At 38.1% G+C, this 25543-nt stretch overlaps 1 protein-coding gene across 1 annotated transcript; it reads right to left on the bottom strand.

The window, feature by feature from the left end:
• Window positions 1-10198: 10198 nt before the first annotated feature.
• On the bottom strand, window positions 10199-24032 carry glod5 (glyoxalase domain containing 5). The gene is made up of 4 exons (XM_039694146.2): window positions 23686-24032; window positions 21172-21324; window positions 20932-21087; window positions 10199-10805 (listed from the first exon to the last, which is right to left on the bottom strand). Exons 1-4 carry the CDS (start codon window positions 23737-23739, stop codon window positions 10683-10685), a joined length of 486 nt encoding a protein of 161 aa, XP_039550080.2. The 5' UTR covers window positions 23740-24032; the 3' UTR covers window positions 10199-10682.
• Window positions 24033-25543: the final 1511 nt, after the last annotated feature.

The following is a 25543-nucleotide window of genomic DNA, read 5'->3' as shown; positions in this document are numbered from 1 at the left end:
GTAAGGGGCTAGAGCCTCCATTTTTGCACTCAGGTCTAAGTCTCATGGTCCTCTATCAGAATCCAGAGTTTTGGGAAGATTGGAGAAACTTAATTTTTCGCCCAAAAAGAAAAAAACGTAGGGGGTACCACTGTCGTTTTTTTTTCGGGCCGAATTTTTGAGTTTCGATATCTCAGCTCTGGAAGGGGCTAGAGCCTCCATTTTTGCACTCAGGTCTAAGTCTCATGGCCCTCTATCAGAATCCAGAGTTTTGGGAAGATTGGAGAAACTTAATTTTTCGCCCAAAAAAAAAAACGTAAAGGGTACCACTGTCGTTTTTTTTTTCGGGCCGAATTTTTGAGTTTCGATATCTCAGCTCTGTAAGGGGCGAGAGCCTCCATTTTTGCACTCAGGTCTAAGTCTCATGGTCCTCTATCAGAATCCAGAGTTTTGGGAAGATTGGAGAAACTTAATTTTTTCGCCCAAAAAAAAAACGTAAGGGGTACCACTATCGTTTTTTTTTCGGGCCGAATTTTTGAGTTTCGATATCTCAGCTCTGGAAGGGGCTAGAGCCTCCATTTTTGCACTCAGGTCTAAGTCTCATGGCCCTCTATCAGAATCCAGAGTTTTGGGAAGATTGGAGAAACTTAATTTTTCGCCCAAAAAAAAAAACGTAAGGGGTACCACTGTCGTTTTTTTTTTCGGGCCGAATTTTTGAGTTTCGATATCTCAGATCTGGAAGGGGCTAGAGCCTCCATTTTTGCACTCAGGTCTAAGTCTCATGGCCCTCTATCAGAATCCAGAGTTTTGGGAAGATTGGAGAAACTTAATTTTTCGCCCGAAAAAAAAAACGTAAGGGGTACCACTGTCGTTTTTTTTTTCGGGTCGAAATTTTGAATTTTGATATCTCAGCTCTGGAAGGGGCTAGAGCCTCCATTTTTGCACTCAGGTCCAAGTCTCATGGCCCTCTATCAGAATCCAGAGTTTTGGGAAGATTGGAGAAACTTAATTTTTCGCCCAAAAAAAAAAAAACGTAAGGAGTACCACTGTCGTTTTTTTTTCGGGCCGAATTTTTGAGTTTCGATATCTCAGCTCTGGAAGGGGCTAGAGCCTCCATTTTTGCACTCAGGTCTAAGTCTCATGGCCCTCTATCAGAATCCAGAGTTTTGGGAAGATTGGAGAAACTTAATTTTTCGCCCAAAAAAAAAAACGTAAGGGGTACCACTGTCGTTTTTTTTTCGGGCCGAATTTTTGAGTTTCGATATCTCAGCTCTGTAAGGGGCTAGAGCCTCCATTTTTGCACTCAGATCTAAGTCTCATGGTCCTCTATCAGAATCCAGAGTTTTGGGAAGATTGGAGAAACTTAATTTTTCGCCCAAAAAGAAAAAAACGTAGGGGGTACCACTGTCGTTTTTTTTTCGGGCCGAATTTTTGAGTTTCGATATCTCAGCTCTGGAAGGGGCTAGAGCCTCCATTTTTGCACTCAGGTCTAAGTCTCATGGCCCTCTATCAGAATCCAGAGTTTTGGGAAGATTGGAGAAACTTAATTTTTCGCCCAAAAAAAAAAACGTAAGGGGTACCACTGTCGTTTTTTTTTTCGGGCCGAATTTTTGAGTTTCGATATCTCAGCTCTGTAAGGGGCGAGAGCCTCCATTTTTGCACTCAGGTCTAAGTCTCATGGTCCTCTATCAGAATCCAGAGTTTTGGGAAAATTGGAGAAACTTAATTTTTCGCCCAAAAAGAAAAAAACGTAAGGGGTACCACTGTCGTTTTTTTTTCGGGCCGAATTTTTGAGTTTCGATATCTCAGCTTTGGAAGGGGCTAGAGCCTCCATTTTTGCACTCAGGTCTAAGTCTCATGGCCCTCTATCAGAATCCAGAGTTTTGGGAAGATTGGAGAAACTTAATTTTTCGCCCAAAAAAAAAAAACGTAGGGGGTACCACTGTCGTTTTTTTTTCGGGCCGAATTTTTGAGTTTCGATATCTCAGCTCTGGAAGGGGCTAGAGCCTCCATTTTTGCACTCACGTCTAAGTCTCATGGCCCTCTATCAGAATCCAGAGTTTTGGGAAGATTGGAGAAACTTAATTTTTCGCCCAAAAAAAAAAAACGTAAGGGGTACCACTGTCGGTTTTTTTTTTCGGGCCGAATTTTTAAGTTTCGATATCTCAGCTCTGGAAGGGGCTAGAGCCTCCATTTTTGCACTCAGGTCTAAGTCTCATGGTCCTCTATCAGAATCCAGAGTTTTGGGAAGATTGGAGAAACTTAATTTTTCGCCCAAAAAGAAAAAAACGTAGGGGGTACCACTGTCGTTTTTTTTTCGGGCCGAATTTTTGAGTTTCGATATCTCAGCTCTGGAAGGGGCTAGAGCCTCCATTTTTGCACTCAGGTCTAAGTCTCATGGCCCTCTATCAGAATCCAGAGTTTTGGGAAGATTGGAGAAACTTAATTTTTCGCCCAAAAAAAAAAACGTAAGGGGTACCACTGTCGTTTTTTTTTTCGGGCCGAATTTTTGAGTTTCGATATCTCAGCTCTGTAAGGGGCGAGAGCCTCCATTTTTGCACTCAGGTCTAAGTCTCATGGTCCTCTATCAGAATCCAGAGTTTTGGGAAAATTGGAGAAACTTAATTTTTCGCCCAAAAAGAAAAAAACGTAAGGGGTACCACTGTCGTTTTTTTTTCGGGCCGAATTTTTGAGTTTCGATATCTCAGCTTTGGAAGGGGCTAGAGCCTCCATTTTTGCACTCAGGTCTAAGTCTCATGGCCCTCTATCAGAATCCAGAGTTTTGGGAAGATTGGAGAAACTTAATTTTTCGCCCAAAAAAAAAAAACGTAGGGGGTACCACTGTCGTTTTTTTTTCGGGCCGAATTTTTGAGTTTCGATATCTCAGCTCTGGAAGGGGCTAGAGCCTCCATTTTTGCACTCACGTCTAAGTCTCATGGCCCTCTATCAGAATCCAGAGTTTTGGGAAGATTGGAGAAACTTAATTTTTCGCCCAAAAAAAAAAAAACGTAAGGGGTACCACTGTCGGTTTTTTTTTTCGGGCCGAATTTTTAAGTTTCGATATCTCAGCTCTGGAAGGGGCTAGAGCCTCCATTTTTGCACTCAGGTCTAAGTCTCATGGCCCTCTATCAGAATCCAGAGTTTTGGGAAGATTGGAGAAACTTAATTTTTCGCCCGAAAAAAAAACGTAAGAGGTACCACTGTCGTTTTTTTTTTTTCGGGCCGAATTTTTGAGTTTCGATATCTCAGCTCTGGAAGGGGCTAGAGCCTCCATTTTTGCACTCAGGTCTAAGTCTCATGGCCCTCTATCAGAATCCAGAGTTTTGGGAAGATTGGAGAAACTTAATTTTTCGCCCAAAAAAAAAAAAACGTAAGGGGTACCACTGTCGTTTTTTTTTCGGGTCGAATTTTTGAGTTTCGATATCTCAGCTCTGGAAGGGGCTAGAGCCTCCATTTTTGCACTCAGGTCTAAGTCTCATGGCCCTCTATGAGAATCCAGAGTTTTGGGAAGATTGGAGAAACTTAATTTTTCGCCCCAAAAAAACAAAACGTAAGGGGTACCACTGTCGTTTTTTTTTTCGGGCCGAATTTTTGAGTTTCGATATCTCAGCTCTGGAAGGGGCTAGAGCCTGCATTTTTGCACTCAGGTCTAAGTCTCATGGCCCTCTATCAGAATCCAGAGTTTTGGGAAGATTGGAGAAACTTAATTTTTCGCCCAAAAAAAAAAACGTTTTTTTTCGGGCCGAATTTTTGAGTTTCGATATCTCAGCTCTGGAAGGGGCTAGAGCCTCCATTTTTGCACTCAGGTCTAAGTCTCATGGCCCTCTATCAGAATCCAAAGTTTTGGGAAGATAGGAGAAACTTAATTTTTCGCCCAAAAAAAAAAACGTAAGGGGTAACACTGTCGTTTTTTTTTTCGGGTCGAAATGTTGAATTTCGATATCTCAGCTCTGGAAGGGGCTAGAGCCTCCATTTTTGCACTCAGGTCTAAGTCTCATGGCCCTCTATCAGAATCCAGAGTTTTGGGAAGATTGGAGAAACTTAATTTTTCGCCCAAAAAAAAAAAACGTAAGGGGTAACACTGTCGTTTTTTTTTTCGGGTCGAAATGTTGAATTTCGATATCTCAGCTCTGGAAGGGGCTAGAGCTTCCATTTTTGCACTCAGGTCTAAGTCTCATGGCCCTCTATCAGAATCCAGAGTTTTGGGAAGATTGGAGAAACTTAATTTTTCGCCTGAAAAAAAAAACGTAAGGGGTACCACTGTCGTTTTTTTTTTTCGGGCCGAATTTTCGAGTTTCGATATCTCAGCTCTGGAAGGGGCTAGAGCCTCCATTTTTGCACTCAGGTCTAAGTCTCATGGCCCTCTATCAGAATCCAGAGTTTTGGGAAGATTGGAGAAACTTAATTTTTCGCCCGAAAAAAAAACGTAAGGGGTACCACTGTCGTTTCTTTTTTCGGGCCGAATTTTTGAGTTTCGATATCTCAGCTCTGGAAGGGGCTAGAGCCTCCATTTTTGCACTTAGGTCTAAGTCTCATGGCCCTCTATCAGAATCCAGAGTTTTGGGAAGATTGGAGAAACTTAATTTTTCGCCCAAAAAAAAAAAAACGTAAGGGGTACCACTGTCGGTTTTTTTTTTCGGGCCGAATTTTTAAGTTTCGATATCTCAGCTCTGGAAGGGGCTAGAGCCTCCATTTTTGCACTCAGGTCTAAGTCTCATGGCCCTCTATCAGAATCCAGAGTTTTGGGAAGATTGGAGAAACTTAATTTTTCGCCCGAAAAAAAAACGTAAGAGGTACCACTGTCGTTTTTTTTTTTTCGGGCCGAATTTTTGAGTTTCGATATCTCAGCTCTGGAAGGGGCTAGAGCCTCCATTTTTGCACTCAGGTCTAAGTCTCATGGCCCTCTATCAGAATCCAGAGTTTTGGGAAGATTGGAGAAACTTAATTTTTCGCCCAAAAAAAAAAAACGTAAGGGGTACCACTGTCGTTTTTTTTTCGGGTCGAATTTTTGAGTTTCGATATCTCAGCTCTGGAAGGGGCTAGAGCCTCCATTTTTGCACTCAGGTCTAAGTCTCATGGCCCTCTATGAGAATCCAGAGTTTTGGGAAGATTGGAGAAACTTAATTTTTCGCCCCAAAAAAACAAAACGTAAGGGGTACCACTGTCGTTTTTTTTTTCGGGCCGAATTTTTGAGTTTCGATATCTCAGCTCTGGAAGGGGCTAGAGCCTGCATTTTTGCACTCAGGTCTAAGTCTCATGGCCCTCTATCAGAATCCAGAGTTTTGGGAAGATTGGAGAAACTTAATTTTTCGCCCAAAAAAAAAAAACGTTTTTTTTCGGGCCGAATTTTTGAGTTTCGATATCTCAGCTCTGGAAGGGGCTAGAGCCTCCATTTTTGCACTCAGGTCTAAGTCTCATGGCCCTCTATCAGAATCCAGAGTTTTGGGAAGATAGGAGAAACTTAATTTTTCGCCCAAAAAAAAAAACGTAAGGGGTAACACTGTCGTTTTTTTTTTCGGGTCGAAATGTTGAATTTCGATATCTCAGCTCTGGAAGGGGCTAGAGCCTCCATTTTTGCACTCAGGTCTAAGTCTCATGGCCCTCTATCAGAATCCAGAGTTTTGGGAAGATTGGAGAAACTTAATTTTTCGCCCAAAAAAAAAAACGTAAGGGGTAACACTGTCGTTTTTTTTTTCGGGTCGAAATGTTGAATTTCGATATCTCAGCTCTGGAAGGGGCTAGAGCTTCCATTTTTGCACTCAGGTCTAAGTCTCATGGCCCTCTATCAGAATCCAGAGTTTTGGGAAGATTGGAGAAACTTAATTTTTCGCCTGAAAAAAAAAACGTAAGGGGTACCACTGTCGTTTTTTTTTTTCGGGCCGAATTTTCGAGTTTCGATATCTCAGCTCTGGAAGGGGCTAGAGCCTCCATTTTTGCACTCAGGTCTAAGTCTCATGGCCCTCTATCAGAATCCAGAGTTTTGGGAAGATTGGAGAAACTTAATTTTTCGCCCGAAAAAAAAACGTAAGGGGTACCACTGTCGTTTCTTTTTTCGGGCCGAATTTTTGAGTTTCGATATCTCAGCTCTGGAAGGGGCTAGAGCCTCCATTTTTGCACTTAGGTCTAAGTCTCATGGCCCTCTATCAGAATCCAGAGTTTTGGGAAGATTGGAGAAACTTAATTTTTCGCCTGAAAAAAAAAAACGTAAGGGGTAACACTGTCGTTTTTTTTTTCGGGTCGAAATGTTGAATTTCGATATCTCAGCTCTGGAAGGGGCTAGAGCTTCCATTTTTGCACTCAGGTCTAAGTCTCATGGCCCTCTATCAGAATCCAGAGTTTTGGGAAGATTGGAGAAACTTAATTTTTCGCCTGAAAAAAAAAAAACGTAAGGGGTACCACTGTCGTTTTTTTTTCGGGCCGAATTTTTGAGTTTCGATATCTCAGCTCTGGAAGGGGCTAGAGCCTGCATTTTTGCACTCAGGTCTAAGTCTCATGGCCCTCTATCAGAATCCAGAGTTTTGGGAAGATTGGAGAAACTTAATTTTTCGCCCGAAAAAAAAACGTAAGGGGTACCACTGTCGTTTTTTTTTTTTCGGGCCGAATTTTTGAGTTTCGATATCTCAGCTCTGGAAGGGGCTAGAGCCTCCATTTTTGCACTCAGGTCTAAGTCTCATGGCCCTCTATCAGAATCCAGAGTTTTGGGAAGATTGGAGAAACTTAATTTTTCGCCCAAAAAAAAAACGTAAGGGGTACCACTGTCGTTTTTTTTTTCGGGCCGAATTTTTGAGTTTCGATATCTCAGCTCTGGAAGGGGCTAGAGCCTCCATTTTTGCACTCAGGTCTAAGTCTCATGGCCCTCTATCAGAATCCAGAGTTTTGGGAAGATTGGAGAAACTTAATTTTTCGCCCAAAAAAAAAAAATGTAAGGGGTACCACTGTCGTTTTTTTTTTTCGGGCCGAATTTTTGAGTTTCGATATCTCAGCTCTGGAAGGGGCTAGAGCCTCCATTTTTGCACTCAGGTCTAAGTCTCATGGCCCTCTATGAGAATCCAGAGTTTTGGGAAGATTGGAGAAACTTAATTTTTCGCCCCAAAAAAACAAAACGTAAGGGGTACCACTGTCGTTTTTTTTTTTCGGGCCGAATTTTTGAGTTTCGATATCTCAGCTCTGGAAGGGGCTAGAGCCTCCATTTTTGCACTCAGGTCTAAGTCTCATGGCCCTCTATCAGAATCCAGAGTTTTGGGAAGATTGGAGAAACTTAATTTTTCGCCCGAAAAAAAAAACGTAAGGGGTACCACTGTCGTTTTTTTTTCGGGTCGAAATTTTGAATTTTGATATCTCAGCTCTGGAAGGGGCTAGAGCCTCCATTTTTGCACTCAGGTCTAAGTCTCATGGCCCTCTATCAGAATCCAGAGTTTTGGGAAGATTGGAGAAACTTAATTTTTCGCCAAAAAAAAAAACGTAAGGGGTACCACTGTCGTTTTTTTTTTCGGGCCGAATTTTTGAGTTTCGATATCTCAGCTCTGGAAGGGGCTAGAGCCTCCATTTTTGCACTCAGGTCTAAGTCTCATGGCCCTCTATGAGAATCCAGAGTTTTGGGAAGATTGGAGAAACTTAATTTTTCGCCCCAAAAAAAAAAACGTTTTTTTTCGGGTCGAATTTTTGAGTTTCGATATCTCAGCTCTGGAAGGGGCTAGAGCCTCCATTTTTGCACTCAGGTCTAAGTCTCATGGCCCTCTATCAGAATCCAGAGTTTTGGGAAGATAGGAGAAACTTAATTTTTCGCCCAAAAAAAAAACGTAAGGGGCACCACTGTCGGTTTTTTTTCGGGCCGAATTTTTGAGTTTCGATATCTCAGCTCTGGAAGGGGCTAGACTAGAGCCTCCATTTTTGCACTCAGGTCTAAGTCTCATGGCCCTCTATCAGAATCCAGAGTTTCGAGAAGATTGGAGAAACTTAATTTTTAGCCCAAAAAAAAAAAAACGAAAGGGGTACCACTGTCGTTTTTTTTTCGGGTCGAATTTTTGAGTTTCCATATCTCAGCTCTGGAAGGGTCTAGAGCCTCAATTTTTGCACTCAGGTTAAAGTCTCATGGCCCTCTATCAGAATCCAGAGTTTTGAGAAGATTAGAGAAACTTAATTTTTCGCCCAAAAAGAAAAAAACGTAAGGGGTACCACTGTCGTTTTTTTTTTTCGGGTCGAATTTTTGAGTTTCGATGTCTCAGCTCTGGAAGAGTCTAGAGCCTCCATTTTTGCACTCAGGTTAAAGTCTCATGGCCCATTATCAGAATCCAGAGTTTTGAGAAGATTGGAGAAACTTAATTTTTCGCCCGAAAAAAAAAAAACGAAAGGGGTACCACTGTCGTTTTTTTTTTTCGGGTCGAATTTTTGAGTTTCGATATCTCAGCTCTGGAAGGTTCTAGAGCCTCAATTTTTGCACTCAGGTTAAAGTCTCATGGCCCTCTATCAGAATCCAGAGTTTTGAGAAGATTAGAGAAACTTAATTTTTCGCCCGAAAAAAAACAAAAACGAAAGGGGTACCACTGTCGTTTTTTTTTTCGGGTCGCATTTTTGAGTTTCGATATCTCAGCTCTGGAAGGGTCTAGAGCCTCCATTTTTGCACTAAGGTTAAAGTCTCATGGCCCTCTATCAGAATCCAGAGTTTTGAGAAGATTGGATAAACTTAATTTTTTGCCCGAAAAAAAAAAACCCAAAGGGGTACCACTGTCGGTTTTTTTTTTCGGGTCGAATTTTTGAGTTTCGATATCTCAGCTCTGGAAGGGGCTAGAGCCTCCATTTTTGCACTCAGGTTAAAGTCTCATGGCCCTCTATCAGAATCCAGAGTTTTGAGAAGATTGGAGAAACTTAATTTTTCGCCCAAAAAAAAAAACGAAAGGGCCGAAAAAAAACAAAAACGACCACTGTCGTTTTTTTTTTTTTCGGGTCGAATTTTTGAGTTTCGATATCTCAGCTCTGGAAGGGTCTAGAGCCTCCATTTTTGCACTCAGGTTAAAGTCTCATGGCCCTCTATCAGAATACAGAGTTTTGAGAAGATTGGAGAAACTTAATTTTTCGCCCGAAAAAAAAACAAACGAAAGGGGTACCACTGTCGTTTTTTTTTTCGGGCCGAATTTTTGAGTTTCGATATCTCAGCTCTGTAAGGGGCTAGAGCCTCCATTTTTGCACTCAGGTCTAAGTCTCATGGTCCTCTATAAGAATCCTGAGTTTTGGGAAAATTGGAGAAACTTAATTTTTCGCCCCCCAAAAAAAACGAAAGGGGTACCACTGTCGTTTTTTTTTTTTTTTCGGGTCGAATTTTTGAGTTTCGAGATCTCAGCTCTGGAAGGGTCTAGAGCGGCTCGGGACACCTGCTTCAAATCTTTATTTGATGGATTTTGAAGTCAAAGGAAGCTGTCGTCAAACCCACGTCCTTTGTGATGGCACAATACCTGTCATCTATGGTATGAGGATGAGGACAAACATAAAAGCAAAAACTAAAACGTTTCCGTTGAAACTGTTTATGTAATGGAACAAGGAAAAAGTGTCTAGTCAAGATTTCTATATTACATAAGAGGTTTGAGGAAACAATACTGATCAGTGACACAACAAGTGACAAAAGGAAATCAGGTCAGTGTGCTCATAAAAAATGATTTTATCACACATGTAGAATGAGAAGAGAAATAACCATTCTATTTTTCAGTTTGGGCTTTACAGGATAATTAAAGTCTGTTTTGTGCACTTATGCATATTTTTCTATCATTAATACAGTCAGTACATGTAACGTGTAACAAGGACACTGTAAAATAAAGTGTTATAGTGTTATAAATAGCATCATAAGACAACATTCATTTATTTGTGGTGTTGTTTTCACGTGTTCAGACTGGAGCATTGTATTATTGAAACTAGTATTGTTCTTGTAACTGTGATGAGCCTTCTTACTTTTTATTGCGTGGCTACGTCCACTAGTGTGTGTGTATTTCTGAGGAAGAATGAAACTCTTATCTCCACTAGAATTCCTTCAGGTGTCATTTACAGAGAATTTCCAATGGTCTCATTTCATACGTCAGTTTTCATTTGCAAAGTGTGACCGACGTCAAACGCTCAATCAGCTCGTAAAAGCAAATGACAAATGTTGCAATCACACACTTAGTAATGCTCCTAACCTTTATCTTCATACCTAAATCTCCTTTCTTTATGACATATAACACGGACATCATGGTTGTTATTTGTTTTATTGCCTTTATTATGGTAGTAATAATAAAACTCATCATCATCATCATCACTAAGGGATAGCAATGGACCAATAATATCATGACATATTACCATTTTAAATTAATATTATTAATATTAAAAGTACTATCATTATCATTTAAATTTAAATGAATTCTCTTTAACATTATCCAAAGAACAGAGGAAGATTATAAGTGAATATAGTCAGAATCTTAGAACTTAATGGCTTCAAATGAATTTACCCCACATAATAATTATAATTGAAAATCATATACAGTGTCTCAGTACGTGCTTGCCCCAAAATGGTTTGATAATGAGGCCACGACATAAGGAAGTTTTAAAAAGAAGGAAATATTAGCTCAGCCAAAATCAAAAGCAAATAGTTTCCTTCCTTCAAACCTTGATGGGAGTTGTTTATTATTTAATTACAAAGCGATTTATATTCTTCTCCAGGCAATGATACAACGCAACGTCTATTGTTGGTAATTGGACACTTCAATCAAGTTGTTGTCAGGGTCACGAAAATAGAGAGAACGGATGGGACCCACAGCGCCAGTCCTGTCAACTGGGCCCTCCTCGATTGTCACTCCACACGCCTGGAAACACAGGAAAATCAGAGAATATATCATTCTATGAAAAAAACAATGGGTTATACTTCAGTGTTCTGTCCTCTAAAGCCAGGGATGAGCAACATGTAGAGCTGAATCTAGAAGCTTTTTAAATTTCAGTTGAAATTGAGTTGGAAACAGAAAGCAGAATTAACGTTTGAATTAAAGTATGTAACATTATAGAAGAATGCAATTCGAACAAGTTTATATATACTGTTCAGCAGGAAAGACTCAAAGATGAAGGGTGGAAGTTGGCACAAATGGCACAATTTAAAGTGCATCTCGTTTAACACTATTTTCTAATCGAAAGCATTTTTGATCATTTAGGGATCTGTTTTGTTACTTATTTAATTTTTATTCTACTTTTGGGATGTTCATTGTCATGAATTAGGCCCATCCTTTTATTTAGATTTTCCATACTTAGGCCTAACACATTAGAGTTACGTGCTCGAAACGACCTTTTTTTTAACTATGACAAAACATAAAAAAACGCAAATCGAGGCGGACGGATTCATCTTTAGATCTTGGTGCAAGTGTTGTGGACTAAGGCCCTGTTTACACGAGAACGCTCGCGGGTGAAAACGTAAAAATATTTTATCGGATGTGCCTTTCGTTTACACGGCGACAGCGTTTTTGAGGCTTAAAAACGCAAAAAAGTGAAACCACCCTCCAGTGTGGAAATCTTAAAAACACTCCGCCGCGTTCCTGTGTAAAGGGTAAAAACGCAAAAGTCTGCTTGACAGTGAAGGTTGTATGCAGGCGTGTGCGCTGTGCTCCACATTGCCACCTAGCCGCCTGGAGTGCTTACTACATTGAATTTCACACAGTTTTGCGTCACCATATGCAATAGGATTTCCCACCCAAAACACTCGTCTAAACGCAGAATAAACAGTGATAACGCAACGCCACTTTTGCATTTTCTCTTCAGAATCGTTTCCGTGTATACATAGCCTTCGACTCGTGCTCTGGTTCAGTCGTCCCTCTACTTGTGGTGCTTTTCCACTACATGGTACGTTATGGCACGGTTCGGTATGGCACGTTTTGGCGCTTTTCCACTGCATGGTACGGTATGGCACGGTTTGGATCGGTACGCTTTGGCACTTTTCCACTGCATGGTACGGTATGGCCCGATTCGGTTCAGCACACTTTGGCGCTTTTCCACTGCATGGTACGGTACGGCACGATTTGGATCGGTACGCTTTGGCACTTTTCCACTGCATGGTACGGTATGGCCCGATTCGGTTCAGCACACTTTGGCGCTTTTCCACTGCATGGTACGGTATGGCACGGTTTGGATCGGTATGCTTTGGTACTTTTCCACTGCATGGTACGGTATGGCACGGTTTGGATCGGTATGCTTTGGTACTTTTCCACTGCATGGTACGGTTTGGATCGGTACGCTTTGGCACTTTTCCACTGCATGGTACGGTTTGGCCCGATTCGGTTCGGCACACTTTGGCGCTTTTCCACTGCATGGTACGGTACGGCACAATTTGGATCGGTACGCTTTGGCGCTTTTCCACTGCATGGTACGGTATGGCCCGATTCGGTTCAGCACACTTTGGCGCTTTTCCACTGCATGGTACGGTTTGGTTCGGTATGCTTTGGCACTTTTCCACTGCATGGTACGGTACGGCACGGTTTGGATCGGTACGCTTTGGCACTTTTCCACTGCATGGTACGGTATGGCCCGATTCGGTTCAGCACACTTTGGCACTTTTCCACTGCATGGTACGGTATGGCCCGATTCGGTTCAGCACACTTTGGCACTTTTCCACTGCATGGTACGGTATGGCACGGTTTGGATCGGTATGCTTTGGCACTTTTCCACTGCATGGTACGGTATGGATCGGTACGCTTTGGCACTTTTCCACTGCATGGTACGGTATGGCACGATTCGGTTCGGCACGCTTTGGTGCTTCTCCACTGCATGGTACGGTATGGCACGATTCGGTTCGGCACACTTTTTCACTTTTCCACTGCATGGTACGGTACGGCTTGGCACGGTACGGCTCACTTGTGGCACTTTTCCAAATCGAGAGTATGGCCTTGTTTATGAGTGAGATTTAATCTGATTTAGACTTAATCTGAGTGAGTCAATGATTTGAAGAAATTCCTTAACCAAACGATGAGAGGGACAACAAACATGTACGTTAAAATCGCCTAAAATTAATAGTTTGTCAAAAATACAGTACCCTCGATGATAAAAAATCTGAAAATTCCTGCAGAAACATCTTATTGTAATAGTAAGGTCAAAAGATAAGTACAGAGAATGCCCGTCTCTGTGCCTCGATTTAAAGTTAATCTTATCTTAAGTTAAGATAAACTTTTCAGGATAGATATGGTGCTCCGGACACCTGGTTCAAATCTTTATTTGATGGATTTTGAAGTCAAAGGAAGCTGTCGTCAAACCCACCTCCTTTGTGATGGCAAAATACCTGTCATCTATGGTATGAGGATGAGGACAAAAATAAAAGCAAAAAACTAAAACGTTTCCGTCGAAACTGTTTATGTAATGGAACAAGGAAAAAGTGTCTAGTCAAGATTTCTATATTACATAAGAGGTTTGAGGAAACAATACTGATCAGTGACGCATCAAGTGACAAAAGGAAATCATGTCAGTGTGCCAATCATGTCAATCATAAAAAAAGGATTATCACACATGAAGAATGAGAAGAGAAAGAACAATTCTATTTTTAGTTTTTCACTTTTCCACTGCAAGGTATGGTACGGCATGGTTCGGTACAGCTCACTTGTGGCACTTTTCCACTGTATAGTAGGGTACGGCACGGTTCGGTTAGGTACTCTTTGGCACATTTCCACTGCATGGTACGGTTCGGCTCGACTCGCTTCGCCTCGCTTTAAATGGTATGACCTCTGTTGAGGTTCCAAGCGTACCGTAACAATACTAAAATGTGATGTGAACACACTGAATGATTTGAATTTGATGATGTTGCTATATTTGCCCTTCAGGACTCACACGCTCCGCAACTCTCGGTGCGCGTCACTGTCGCACTCGTGGAGGAACTTTTCTTTTTTTTTCCCCTGACGCGCAGACTTTGCTCGCGCACAAACATTGTGAGGTGGACAATTATTAACTGACTACCCCTGTCTATTTGTGAGTGCTTGTCTCTGTCAGGGTTTTTGAGTTATTTTTTAAAGGAGAAACGTAATTTAGTTTTTACGTCCTGATCTGACAGGATGACGGATAAAAAAACGGATACTTTCGGTTCTGGATGCAGATTGGTAGGCCTAAATATACAATATATTAGTGCGATAAACAGTTAAAAGCGAAACGGTGTGGATAGTTTAGCTTAATATCTACCTTACTTTGTTCTAACTAACTTGATTATTTCTAACTCGTGATATTTCATATTTTTAGCTTAAATTAAAAAAAAAAAAAACAGTTATCACATGAATCACATTTTAGGTTACCTGACAAGACATTTTTCAGTGTAGAAACGCGAAACACCTGTTTACCTAGTTACTATATCACTGCGCAGCATCCATAGAGACCCGACTGTCAACCAGGGACTATATCTTGCTGCGGAAGGATGGAACTTAAAGGGACAGTTCACCCAACAAATTAAAATTTTGCCATATTCCCCATATGTCGTCACAAATCTGTATGACATTCTTTCTTGGCAAAGACAAAAAAAAAAACAGTTTAGCAAAACGAGTGAGCTGCTTTCGGACAATAAAAGTAGACGGGGAAAGGGGCTGTCAAGCTCCAAAAATAAATTTAAATCTAAATCTTCTGAATACAACGATAAGTTTGACTAAAAAACGAAAACAAAACAAAAACCATTCACTTCAATGTATGGAAAACAGCAGCCTGGACACCGACTCATTTTGTTCTACAAAAATAAACCACGTTTCGAAAGACAATTTATATTTCGGCCAAACTATTCTTATCCATTAATTTTTATATGATGCAATTCTTTTCCAACCAATTTTGTTGACAGGACTATTTTTTTAAATTCATTCTGCAGGCAATACTTAAGGTGCAGAATGCACCTACAAACTTTTACTTGCCAATTACATAATATAAAAAAATCTAAAAGCATTTAAAACTTTGCTGTGCATTATGTTGACTATATTATCAACATAACACAGCCTCAGAAGTCAGTCCTGTGACTATCCATCTTCAGGTCTTAATTCAAAATAATTAAGTTGTGCAGCATCTGAACTTGAACTCACCACACTTTGCTTGCATGTGAAGACCTTCAACATCACCCGCAGGTATGTTTGGGTTATACACAGCAAAAAAATAATAATAATAATAATAATAATAATCATGTGGGCTGCAGGATTGCAGGCTGTTTCTATCTCTCCTGGACTGCTTACAGCATTAGAGCTGATAACCGCAAAGAGCCCCATCAGAGTGCAACCATCTAAAGGCCTTCTGGAAAACCCAGAGTGGCCGGGAGAGAAGGTCCAGTCATCACATATCCAAATAAACAAACTGGGCCAAGGTCACAAGATTTCACCATTGATACTGCTGAACTCTGGGTGATGTTAGCCTTTCTGAGAGGTCTCCCCAGACGGTGCCATGAAAAAGTTGAGTTTTAAAACGTCAAAATGATAGAAGGTGCTCTTGTACAGACAGAAAGGCAGAAAAAAAAAAACACTTAGGGTTTTGTTCAAATCACTAAACCCAAGTATGAGCAATAGCAAAACTGTTGCTTATCTTCGGATAGAAGTACACTGCCATTTAAAAGTATGGGGTCAATAATTTAAAATCCACAAAAATGTTTTCAATTACAATTATACATTCCATTAAAGTTGCCTAAAAAGAGGAATAAAAAAATCATCTTTTGGATATTGATTTTAATGCCTTAATTAGAAAAATGAGGAAAAGTCCAACCTTTAAGGACACACATTTTCTTTGTGAATGAATAATGTATCATAAATAAATAAATGTTTTTCCTTAAAAGACAGTGTGCATAAGTCAAGGCAATTAAAATATTAAAATCAATTTAAAAAAGTCAATTAAAATATCCCCACATCATCACACACCTTCCACCACACCTAGAAATTGGCATGGGGTACTTTCCATAAGATCATCTTTCAATGCAAATCAAACTAGCTATTAGGCTAACTGAAGTAAAACCATTCCAATCTCTAGGTGTGGAGGAAGGTGTGTGATGATGTGGGGATATTTTAATTCCAAAGGCCAAGGGAACTTTATCAGGATGCATATTATCCTGGATCCATGAAATAACTGGCTTTTAAAAATAAAAATCTGCCTGACTCTATGGGAATTTAACATAGGGGGGCAATGACTTATGCACCCTGTATTTTAAGGAAAAACATTTATTTATTTATGATACATTATTCATTCACAAAGAAAATTGGTGTCCTTAAAGGTTGGACTTTTCCTCATTTTTCTAATTAAGGCATTAAGATCAATATCCAAAAGATGATTTTTTATTCCTCTTTTTAGGCAACTTTAGCATGGGTGCCAATATATATATGTATATATATATATATATATATATATATTAGGGGTGCAACGATATCCTCATGTCATGATTCGATACATATCACGATACTGAACTCACGATACGATATTATTGCGATACTCCAAGACGTTAACAAAAATGTACTGTTGATTAAAATGCTAAATTTGACATTACATTGTGGGTTTAAATGAATAGGCTTGGACTTGGTGCTTATAACCCAAGGACAATGGTGACACCAGAATAAAAATATTCATGATTCTGAGGCTGAAAATACAAAATTATTTTAGACGAATATGCTTGTACTCCGTCACTGACTAGATATAGCCTATTTAAAATAAATGTTAGCCACTTTCAGACATTTGGCATTATCAGGAACCACAAATGTTTCCCCATTGCATTATTATACAATATAATCAACAAGATTATATATTGTAGTACTAACTAGGGTTGGGTATCGGGAATCGAGTATCGATTGGAACCGGGACTAACTTTTCGTTTTTCCCGGAATCGTTCAAAAGTTAAAATTTCAATTCCTAGTTTCGATATTCACAGTCCGCCGAGCGGAAGAAAAACCGCTGAACAACACCAACGAAGAAGCGTCTACCGGAAGTGTTGGCATAACCGCGCGAGTCGAACATGAGTAGCTTACGTCGGCGATCCAAAGTGTGGCTTCACTTTTCTAAATGAAATCTAAACGAAATCTCGGCAAAATGCAAAATTTGTGACAAGTATTTGTGACAGAAGTAGTATTTCCTTCAGAAAGACCATTGGTTAGCAAGGTTAGCTAAACTTTTTTGACCCTGCCTCTTAAAAGAATCGAAATCGAGAATCGTTAGGAACCGGAATCGAAACAAGGAATCAGAATCGGAATCAGAATCGTTCAAATTCAAACGATACCCAACCCTAGTACTAACACTATTTTTTTTCCCTCACACGATGCATATTGTTGCGTTTTTGTATTGCCTAATCTATATATGAAGAGTTCAGATGCAAAAGCCTCTAAATGCCATTTGAAATTTTCTTCTTTAATGATGATTTTTATCAAGCTTGTATATTTAAGTTCAGTAATTTCACTGAAATGCCAATGATAATTACCTATTAATTGTTATTTAAGTGAAATTACTGAACTTAAATATACAAGTTTGATAAAAATCATCATTAAAGAAGAAAATTTCAAATGGCATTTAGAGGCTTTTGCATCTGAACTCTTCATATATAACAATATATATAAAACTTTAACATAAAAAACCCAACAAAAAACAACATCAAAACTTTTTTCGAAAATATTAAAAAAATCTTAGTGACTATAGTAGCATAACTTTGGTTTGGTAATTACTGTTCTGCCTTTATTGTCATGTTTCTGTCTTAAGTAACAGTTCTCAGTCTTCAAAATGCTTACTGAAAGATTAACAAAGTCACTTTGAGGTTCATCTGCGTTTTTTTTTTTACAGGATGCCATGGATTGACTCACTTGTAACAGTTCTTGTGTCATATTGTTCTAATGTTTCCTGAACTTTCTGTTTGCTCAATTAACGCACAAGGGTTGCATAACGACATTAAAAGTAAAGCTATTGTTCCGTATGCCAAATCTCTTACCTCTGATTTTAGTTTTATAAGATTCTCATGCAAACAGCAATTATTTTGAAGTTTGGGAAATCACAATGGGGTGATGAGTTGTTTTCTTCATATGGTTCTAATCTTTCAGCAGGAGTCTTAACTTTAAAGCACAAGTTTAAAAGTAAAATAACAGAGACTATTTCAAGCAGAGAAGCGACCAAACACCTCCACGTTTCCCCTATTTAAATACAGTTACTCGAGCAGTGCAACTCGACTTAGGATGGTGACACAAAATAAAACATTGCACTTTTCTAAGCGTGTGAAGTGAATAACTATATTGTATGGCGGAATACCACAGCAAGTGACTGGGAGCACTTCGACTCTGCGCAGTAATATCATCACTCGAGAAAAGTCATCTCCCCCTCCGGAGTGATGATATTATTGCGCCGAGTCGAAGTGCTCCCAATCACTTGCTTTGGTATTCCGCCATACAATATAGTTAGCAATTTTACACGCTTAGAAAAGCGCAACGTTTTATTTGTTGTCACCGTCCTAGGTCGAGACGACAGAGGTATGTATGCCATAACAAAGACATCTCAAACAATGTTATATTTGCATTCAAAATGTCATAATTTTGCGAAAGACACTTAATGACAATTGTCATAAACATGCATGAACCCTACTTCATATTCAAGACATATGTCATGCCATGGTTATGAAGGTCTCATGCACACTCCTTCAAGTCAAGTGTTACCGGATTGAGTTTCTGTAGCCTTAAATATAATTGATCTCTTTTCATCTGCTTCTTAGTTCTTAATATGTGAACTTTTATCTATTAAACGTTCCACTGATGTTAAAGTCGAATCGGAAATTAAATACTTGGGTATAATCATATGTAAAGATCAGGAAAAAAAAAATTGGTGAAATTCCTGATTGTGTGAAACCTTTAGATACATTTAGATAAAGGTCCTTTATGCTCTCCAGCTATTTTTGACCGCACTAATCTATTAGTTGATCAATGTCTTCTCAGCACCTTTCAGATTTCTTTGCCTGCTTGTGTAAGCTTTTGTAATAATAATACATTTGATGATATAGTATGAGAGAATGTCTGGCTTCTTCACCAGAAATTCTTGTTATCTAATAAAGTGGTTGAAGTCTCTATTGAAACGATTCACAATTGCTACACAGTTAATTATAAATTTGTAGGGCTGGGTATTGAGACAAATTTCACAATTCGATTCGATTTCGATTCACAAGCTTGCAATTCGATTCGATTTCGATTTGATTCGATTCAATATCAATTATTTTGGATATCAGTTACAATAAATGGCAATTTTTCTCAGGGAAATCAAATCTCTTAACTAATGCTGTAAACTATGGGAGTCTAGTTGTAGCCTATAGACTTCATTAGCCTAATATGAAGGTAATAATGAACTGTTTTGTAGCTATACAAACACTTAAATTACACTTTTATTTATTTTTATAATAAGAAGATTATTTGAAATATAAACATTTAAATGGTGGCTGTCATAAAAACTTGCCAGATTTATTCAAACTTTAATTAAATATTGAAGAACATTAAGATTATAATGCACATGTAATATGGTGTATATATTTAGCAAAATGCTCCTCTCTAGAGTTATTTTTTCTAGCTGACTAACGAGTTTATGTGGGTTTTCTGAGGTAAATATGACGATACATGACATTAATTACAAGCTGTTTAACTTAAACGTGTTTCCACGGTTGAAACGCTGATTGAGCGAATCAATGTGACATGATACGGATTTCGATAAGTTGTAGTCTATCTTTAAACACACTTTCAGATGCTCGTTCATGTTTATTATTTGGCGCTGTGAGCCGGAAGAGAGATCAGCGCTGCTGCTTCTTGAGCTCCGACAGAGCGATCTCACGCCACAGCGCCAAAACGTTACTTATGTTTTTGAATTTCTAAAGAAAATGGACGTAATTTAAAAAATTGAGATTTTGTTTCATATCAATAGTAACAAAGGACAAAGATTATTGCGTTTTTTTGGATGCGCGCAGCCGCGATACAATGTCCCATTCATTCAAATGAAACAGGATGACTAATCGATTCTTGAGATTTAAGAATCGATATCGGTTCGTAAAAATAAGAATCGATTAATATCGAGAAATCCATATTTATTACCCAGCCCTATAAATTTGTAATAATTTTATTTCCCCCTTGTGCTCCTTTTGTCATGAGTTTGAGGAGACACTTATTCATTTGTTTTGGGAAAATTTTTGTTAAAAGGTATATAGCTTTAAACTTCTGTATAATTAGACCCATAACATTTTTAATTTGTTCTTAACTTGCTACTTTTCTTGCCAAATTTTATTTTCACAAGTGTAAATTTTCACTTTTTTGATATCTAAATTCTTTGAGGAACTGTAAAAACACTGCTGCATGTACGACTCTGAAATGTTTTCAATCATTTTATCTAGTTTAATATTCTTTATGATTATGTAATGTAACCCTCTGTATTGTTTATTATTGTCTTGGTTTTTTTTTATTATTGCATAATAATAAAACAAAAGGAAGGGTGAAGGGTTTTAGAAACAGTTGATTGACATTATTAATATTTCAAATGTAAAAATATTTAAATATTTTATTTAATCATTGAGGTTCACTTTATTGAATAGTTTGTTTTGGCCCTCGAATCTGACTGAGTTCGAAAACATGAAAATTTCCTTCAGATTTTGCTTTGGCTTCGTCTGGAAATATGTTTTGTCCGTAAAAGTAGAATGATATTACTCGGTTGAATATTGTCAATATTGTGTCTAAAATGTAAGTTACTCAGCAGTAACTTCTTGTTTATAGTCCTGCTGTATAAAAGCAATATCACAATCATGTTGTACTGAATTCGAACATGCCTATAATTAATATTAAAAATAACAGCACTGTGTGGTATTGCTTATTTATGAAGCATTCTCAGACGTTCTGTGGTGCTGTATGACATAATTAATGAATATGAATAAAAAGTCCAAATTAATAGTCATTATTTTATTCATTTATTTAGCAAAACTAGTGTTGGACTATTGATTTTATTTGTCAAATGAATTGCAATTAATACCTTGAGGTGGGCAGCAACATTTGTCAGCGGGGTCTTGGTGATAAGGCACAAGTCAGCAGATCCTGGTGTTGGGCTTTTGGCTTTCGGCTCAAACTCCTTCCCAGCCTCATGCAGGTTGATTTTCTGCTCTCCAAAGCTCAAAGCTTTACGGTCACCCTGAAACGTAGGCATTGATAGGTGAGAATCCTTATACTTTGCTGCCACCATGTGGTATTGTGAGGTTTTTGTGTGACGTTTTACCTTAAAAGTGACGACCTCCATTCCCAAAACCTTGGAGTAAAAATGAGTGGTTTTGTTCAGGTCCCGGACAGTGAGCACCAGGTGGTCCAGATGACTGATGTCAACAGGACAGGAACTTCTGAACCGGACTGATGACAGTCCACTGAGAAACGGCTGGATGTGAAGGCAAAAAAAAAAAAAAAAAAAAAAACATATTGAAATTATAGTTTGGGATAAATGTATATGGCAGAATATCACAAAAATGAATAGTTTGCAATTTTGGGTATTTTTGATTTATTCAGCATTACTGAAACAAGAATCTTAATGGTCCTACACTTTATTTGGGAAGACTTAATATGCAAGGTAAAAAGAATCTGAATTGGAAAATGTTTAAAATCATGTTACTAGCAGGAAAAAAGGGAATTACTAGGAAATGGCTAAAGGTGGAAGCGCCAAGAAAGGAAAATTGGGTTGATGTGATGCATGATATATATGTTATGGAGAAATTGACCTCCACTTGTAGACTTGAAATGGATAAATTCAAGAGGTTGTGGAATGGATTCTTGAAATTTATTCAAACAATAAGATCAGACTTCGTCTGATTCATAATACCTGAGGCACTGCCCTGTTTTTGTTCTTGCTACCATGTTTTTTTATTTATTTATTTATTTTTTTATATTATTGATTTTCTGTTTCGTTTTGGAAAAAATGATGATGTAGGACAAGGACAAATATGTTGTATAATATGACCAAACGTGTATTTTATGTCTTGCAACGTCAATAAAAAATAAATAATAAAAAAAAAAAGAATCTTAATGGTCCTAAAAGTAGTATAATTTTTCTTTATGAAAAAAAACAAGATATAAGAACAACATTGGGGTTGTTATTTGTTGTACTGTATACTATATCAGTAAGTAACACTTTTAAAGGAGTAGTTCACTTTAAAAACATTTTGCTGATAATTTACTCACCCCCATGTCAACCAAGATGTCCATGTCTTTTTTTCTTCAGTCGAAAAGAAATTAAGGTTTTTGATGAAAACATTCCAGGATTTTCTCCATATAATGCACTTCAATGGGAACCAAACGGTCCAAGGTCCAAAAGACAGTTTCAATGCAAACTGTTCAAAGGGTTTTAAACGATTCCAGATGATGAATAAGGGTCTTTTCTAGGACCCTCCGAGTCTATGACTCAAAAAAAGATTTGTTCATTTTGATGAATGAGTTCGAACAGGAGAGTCACAAACGCGCATCACAGAACAGAGCAAGGCGAGCATTTGTGCTTATGAAACAAACCTTTATATTTATTTTGGAAATGAGCGATCGTTTCGCTAGATAAGACCCTTATTCATCGTCTGGAATCGTTTAAAGCCCTTTGAAGCTGCACTGAAACTCTCATTTGGACCTTGAACCATTTGGTTCCCATTGAAGTCCATTATATGGAGAATATCCTGGAATGATTTCATCAAAAACCCTAATTTATTTTCGATTGAAGAAAAAAAAACATGGACATCTTGGATGACATGGGGGGGTGGTGAGTATATTATTAGCAAAAGTTTTTTTTATTTTTTTTTAAGTTAACTACTTTAAAGTTCCTGTGTAACTTTAAAAACTTTATATTCATTTCAAAGGACTGTTTTATTTGAATATATTTGAAAATGTTTTACCTCCTGTTACTCAGTGTCACATGGTCCTTCAGAACTTATGCTCAATAAACATTTATCTGAACACGCTGGTGCTGCTTATTGAAATTGTGGAAAGAATATGTGGAAGTATTTTTTACATTTTTTTTATCAAGATGTTTTGATGAACGAAGTTTACAATTGAATTTGAAATCGAAAGTGGAAATGTGAATTGTTTTAAATTACTTTTTTTTCACCTCTCATTTACAAAGCAGGACAGAGAGCATACCAATATCATAAGGCCAAAAAAAAAAGTAATATTTGGGCTCAGGAGTTAAACATAACGTTAAATGAGCATGACAAATTCAGGTGAAAGATTCGAGATGATTCACAATAAAATTTGCGATTTGATAAACAATCCGCTTTTCAACTTGTCTTAAATAATTTGAGTCTGATTCCGTGGAGATGAAAAACAAACAATAATTTTATATCAAGGGCAGATACCGTTTGCTACCATTGCCCAAATAAAATTTTCCCGGAAGTGAAATTAAACCAAGGTTTAACTTATGAATATAAATAAAACACAAACGTCTTCTTATAGTAACCGTGAAGGTTACTCGCATTTATTTATCTCACATACAATCCAGAAGTGTCTAATGGCACTTTGAGCCAATCAGTAGAACCATCACTTTGAGACGTCACTCATGAATATTTATGCACCAAACATTCATTCAAATTCACTTCCAGGAAACTCACATTTTTTTGTACTGTAATAAGACATTATTAATCAGTAAGTAAGTAATAGCTTAGTCTCGTGTCATTTAATTAAATTGTTTACATGCTCTACTTTACATTCCAGCTTTCTAAAAGAAACTAGGAAGTAATTTTCAAACTAAAAAGAGAGATTGTGTTACCTTGCCGCGTGTCGCGTAAGAACGCAGAAAAGAACTGCAAACGCGTAGAGCCATCTTAACAATGGAAAGTCAATGAGACTGACGATATCACCTGTCCTAACCTGTCCGGAATAACAAACTCAGAAAAGCAAGTCCACTTGGAGAACGAGAAGCGTTAGACACCCTGCCGTAATCACTCTATTACACACGCCATCGGATGCAACATAGTGTAGCCATCTTAATAAAGTAAACAATGTGGCCCAGGAGATGTCTAAATAATAGTTACAATGTATTTGAACGATGTATTTTCAATTCAAAATATGTTAAAGTTAAAGTACGTTATCCCGCAACTGAAGTAGCACGTTGTCCCGCATGGTACCTATTACTTTTCTCAGCGCTGCTCAGGGATGGCCAATCTCTTCTCTTGTGCCTACAAACGAGGAACAGTCACGTTTGCCATGTCCAAGATGTAAAATAGCACCCTTTCACAGCTACAAATAATGACACTAATTTCAGATTTGTATTAATAATTCTGAAAACTCTAGTCCCAAAACTTTATTTTTAATTATGAAATTTATTTATCATAAAACACCACAGGAACTTTAAAGTAGTTCACAAACTTTTGCTGATAATTTACTCACCCCCATGTCATCCAAGATGTCCATGTCTTTCTTTCTTTTTGATGAAAATATTCCAGGATTTCTCCATATAATGGAATTCATTGGGAACCAAACGGTTCAAGGTCGAAATGAGAGTTTCAGTGCAGCTTCATATGTCTTTAAACGACACCAGACGATGAATAAGGGTCTTTTCAACTGAAGGATGACATGGAGGTGAGTAAATCAGCAAGTTTTTTTAAAATGTGAACTACTCCTTTAATTTACATGATCTAGACACAATGCATTGGATAGTTTCTTTGAATCAAAGCAAATATAATTGCAATATAGAAAAACACCATAATCTTCAATAGCAGTGTTCATCATCTGGTTTACTGAAAAAAAATTGAGAACTGTACCGCTATTTCCATCGAGACTTTGTCTTTGTGGGTTTGGCATACATCGAGCAACGTCAAATCTGAAACAGTATTTCATTGAACATTTCATGATCTAAACATGGTAGCGTTCATCAGTTTCCATAAAATTATGCATTACAAGTAATGCAACAGTTACTTCATTAGGCTACTATAATTTGGAGCAGTTTTATCAGATGACATGACTATACTGGAAAGACACCGCATCTCAGATTGAATTGTGTTTTTGATATTGTGATGTTTTGTTGTGTGTTAGAAAAGCTCAAATAATGCAGTCATTCCATAAATAATTAACAGTTAAAAAACACTCCTTTTTAAACAACAAACCAGTCTTGTTGCTGTACACTTTTTATTGTAATATACAAATAACATTATGGCTTGATGAAGCCAGAACAAACCGATCATTATGTTGTATAGCAGAAAGTGTGCAACATCTGTGCAGTAAGCACTGGTGTGGTTACAAGCAAATGTCACCTAAGTAATCCAAATGTAACCCAAAATAATATTGAACATTTCTGGAATATCTTAATTATTCATTAAAATACAAACCAGAACATATACGTGTGCGTGTATATATTCATTTCATTCTCACAGCATCACGTTTTTGAGATGTTCAAGGGAAAGTATTGCTAAATTCGATTCCTCGATAGCAGGGCTGCATGATTCACTTTACGTTTCTTCGACATGATGGGAGACACTGGTGAGGCCACAGAGAAATGGTCAGGTGAGGAAATCATTTTATTCATTTCAAACACAGCAAACTGGAAGCTAGTCAAAATATTGACTCAAAATATAACCTATAAATATGCTGAGAAAATTAAGAAATTCTATTGAGTAACTCGCTCTTAT

The sequence above is a fragment of the Pimephales promelas genome, chromosome 9 (genome assembly GCF_988280905.1).
Source record: "Pimephales promelas chromosome 9, fPimPro1.hap1.1, whole genome shotgun sequence".
NCBI lineage: Eukaryota > Metazoa > Chordata > Actinopteri > Cypriniformes > Leuciscidae > Pimephales > Pimephales promelas.
Note: the sequence above shows the minus strand (reverse complement) of the source record. Positions and strands in the feature narration are given on the sequence as shown.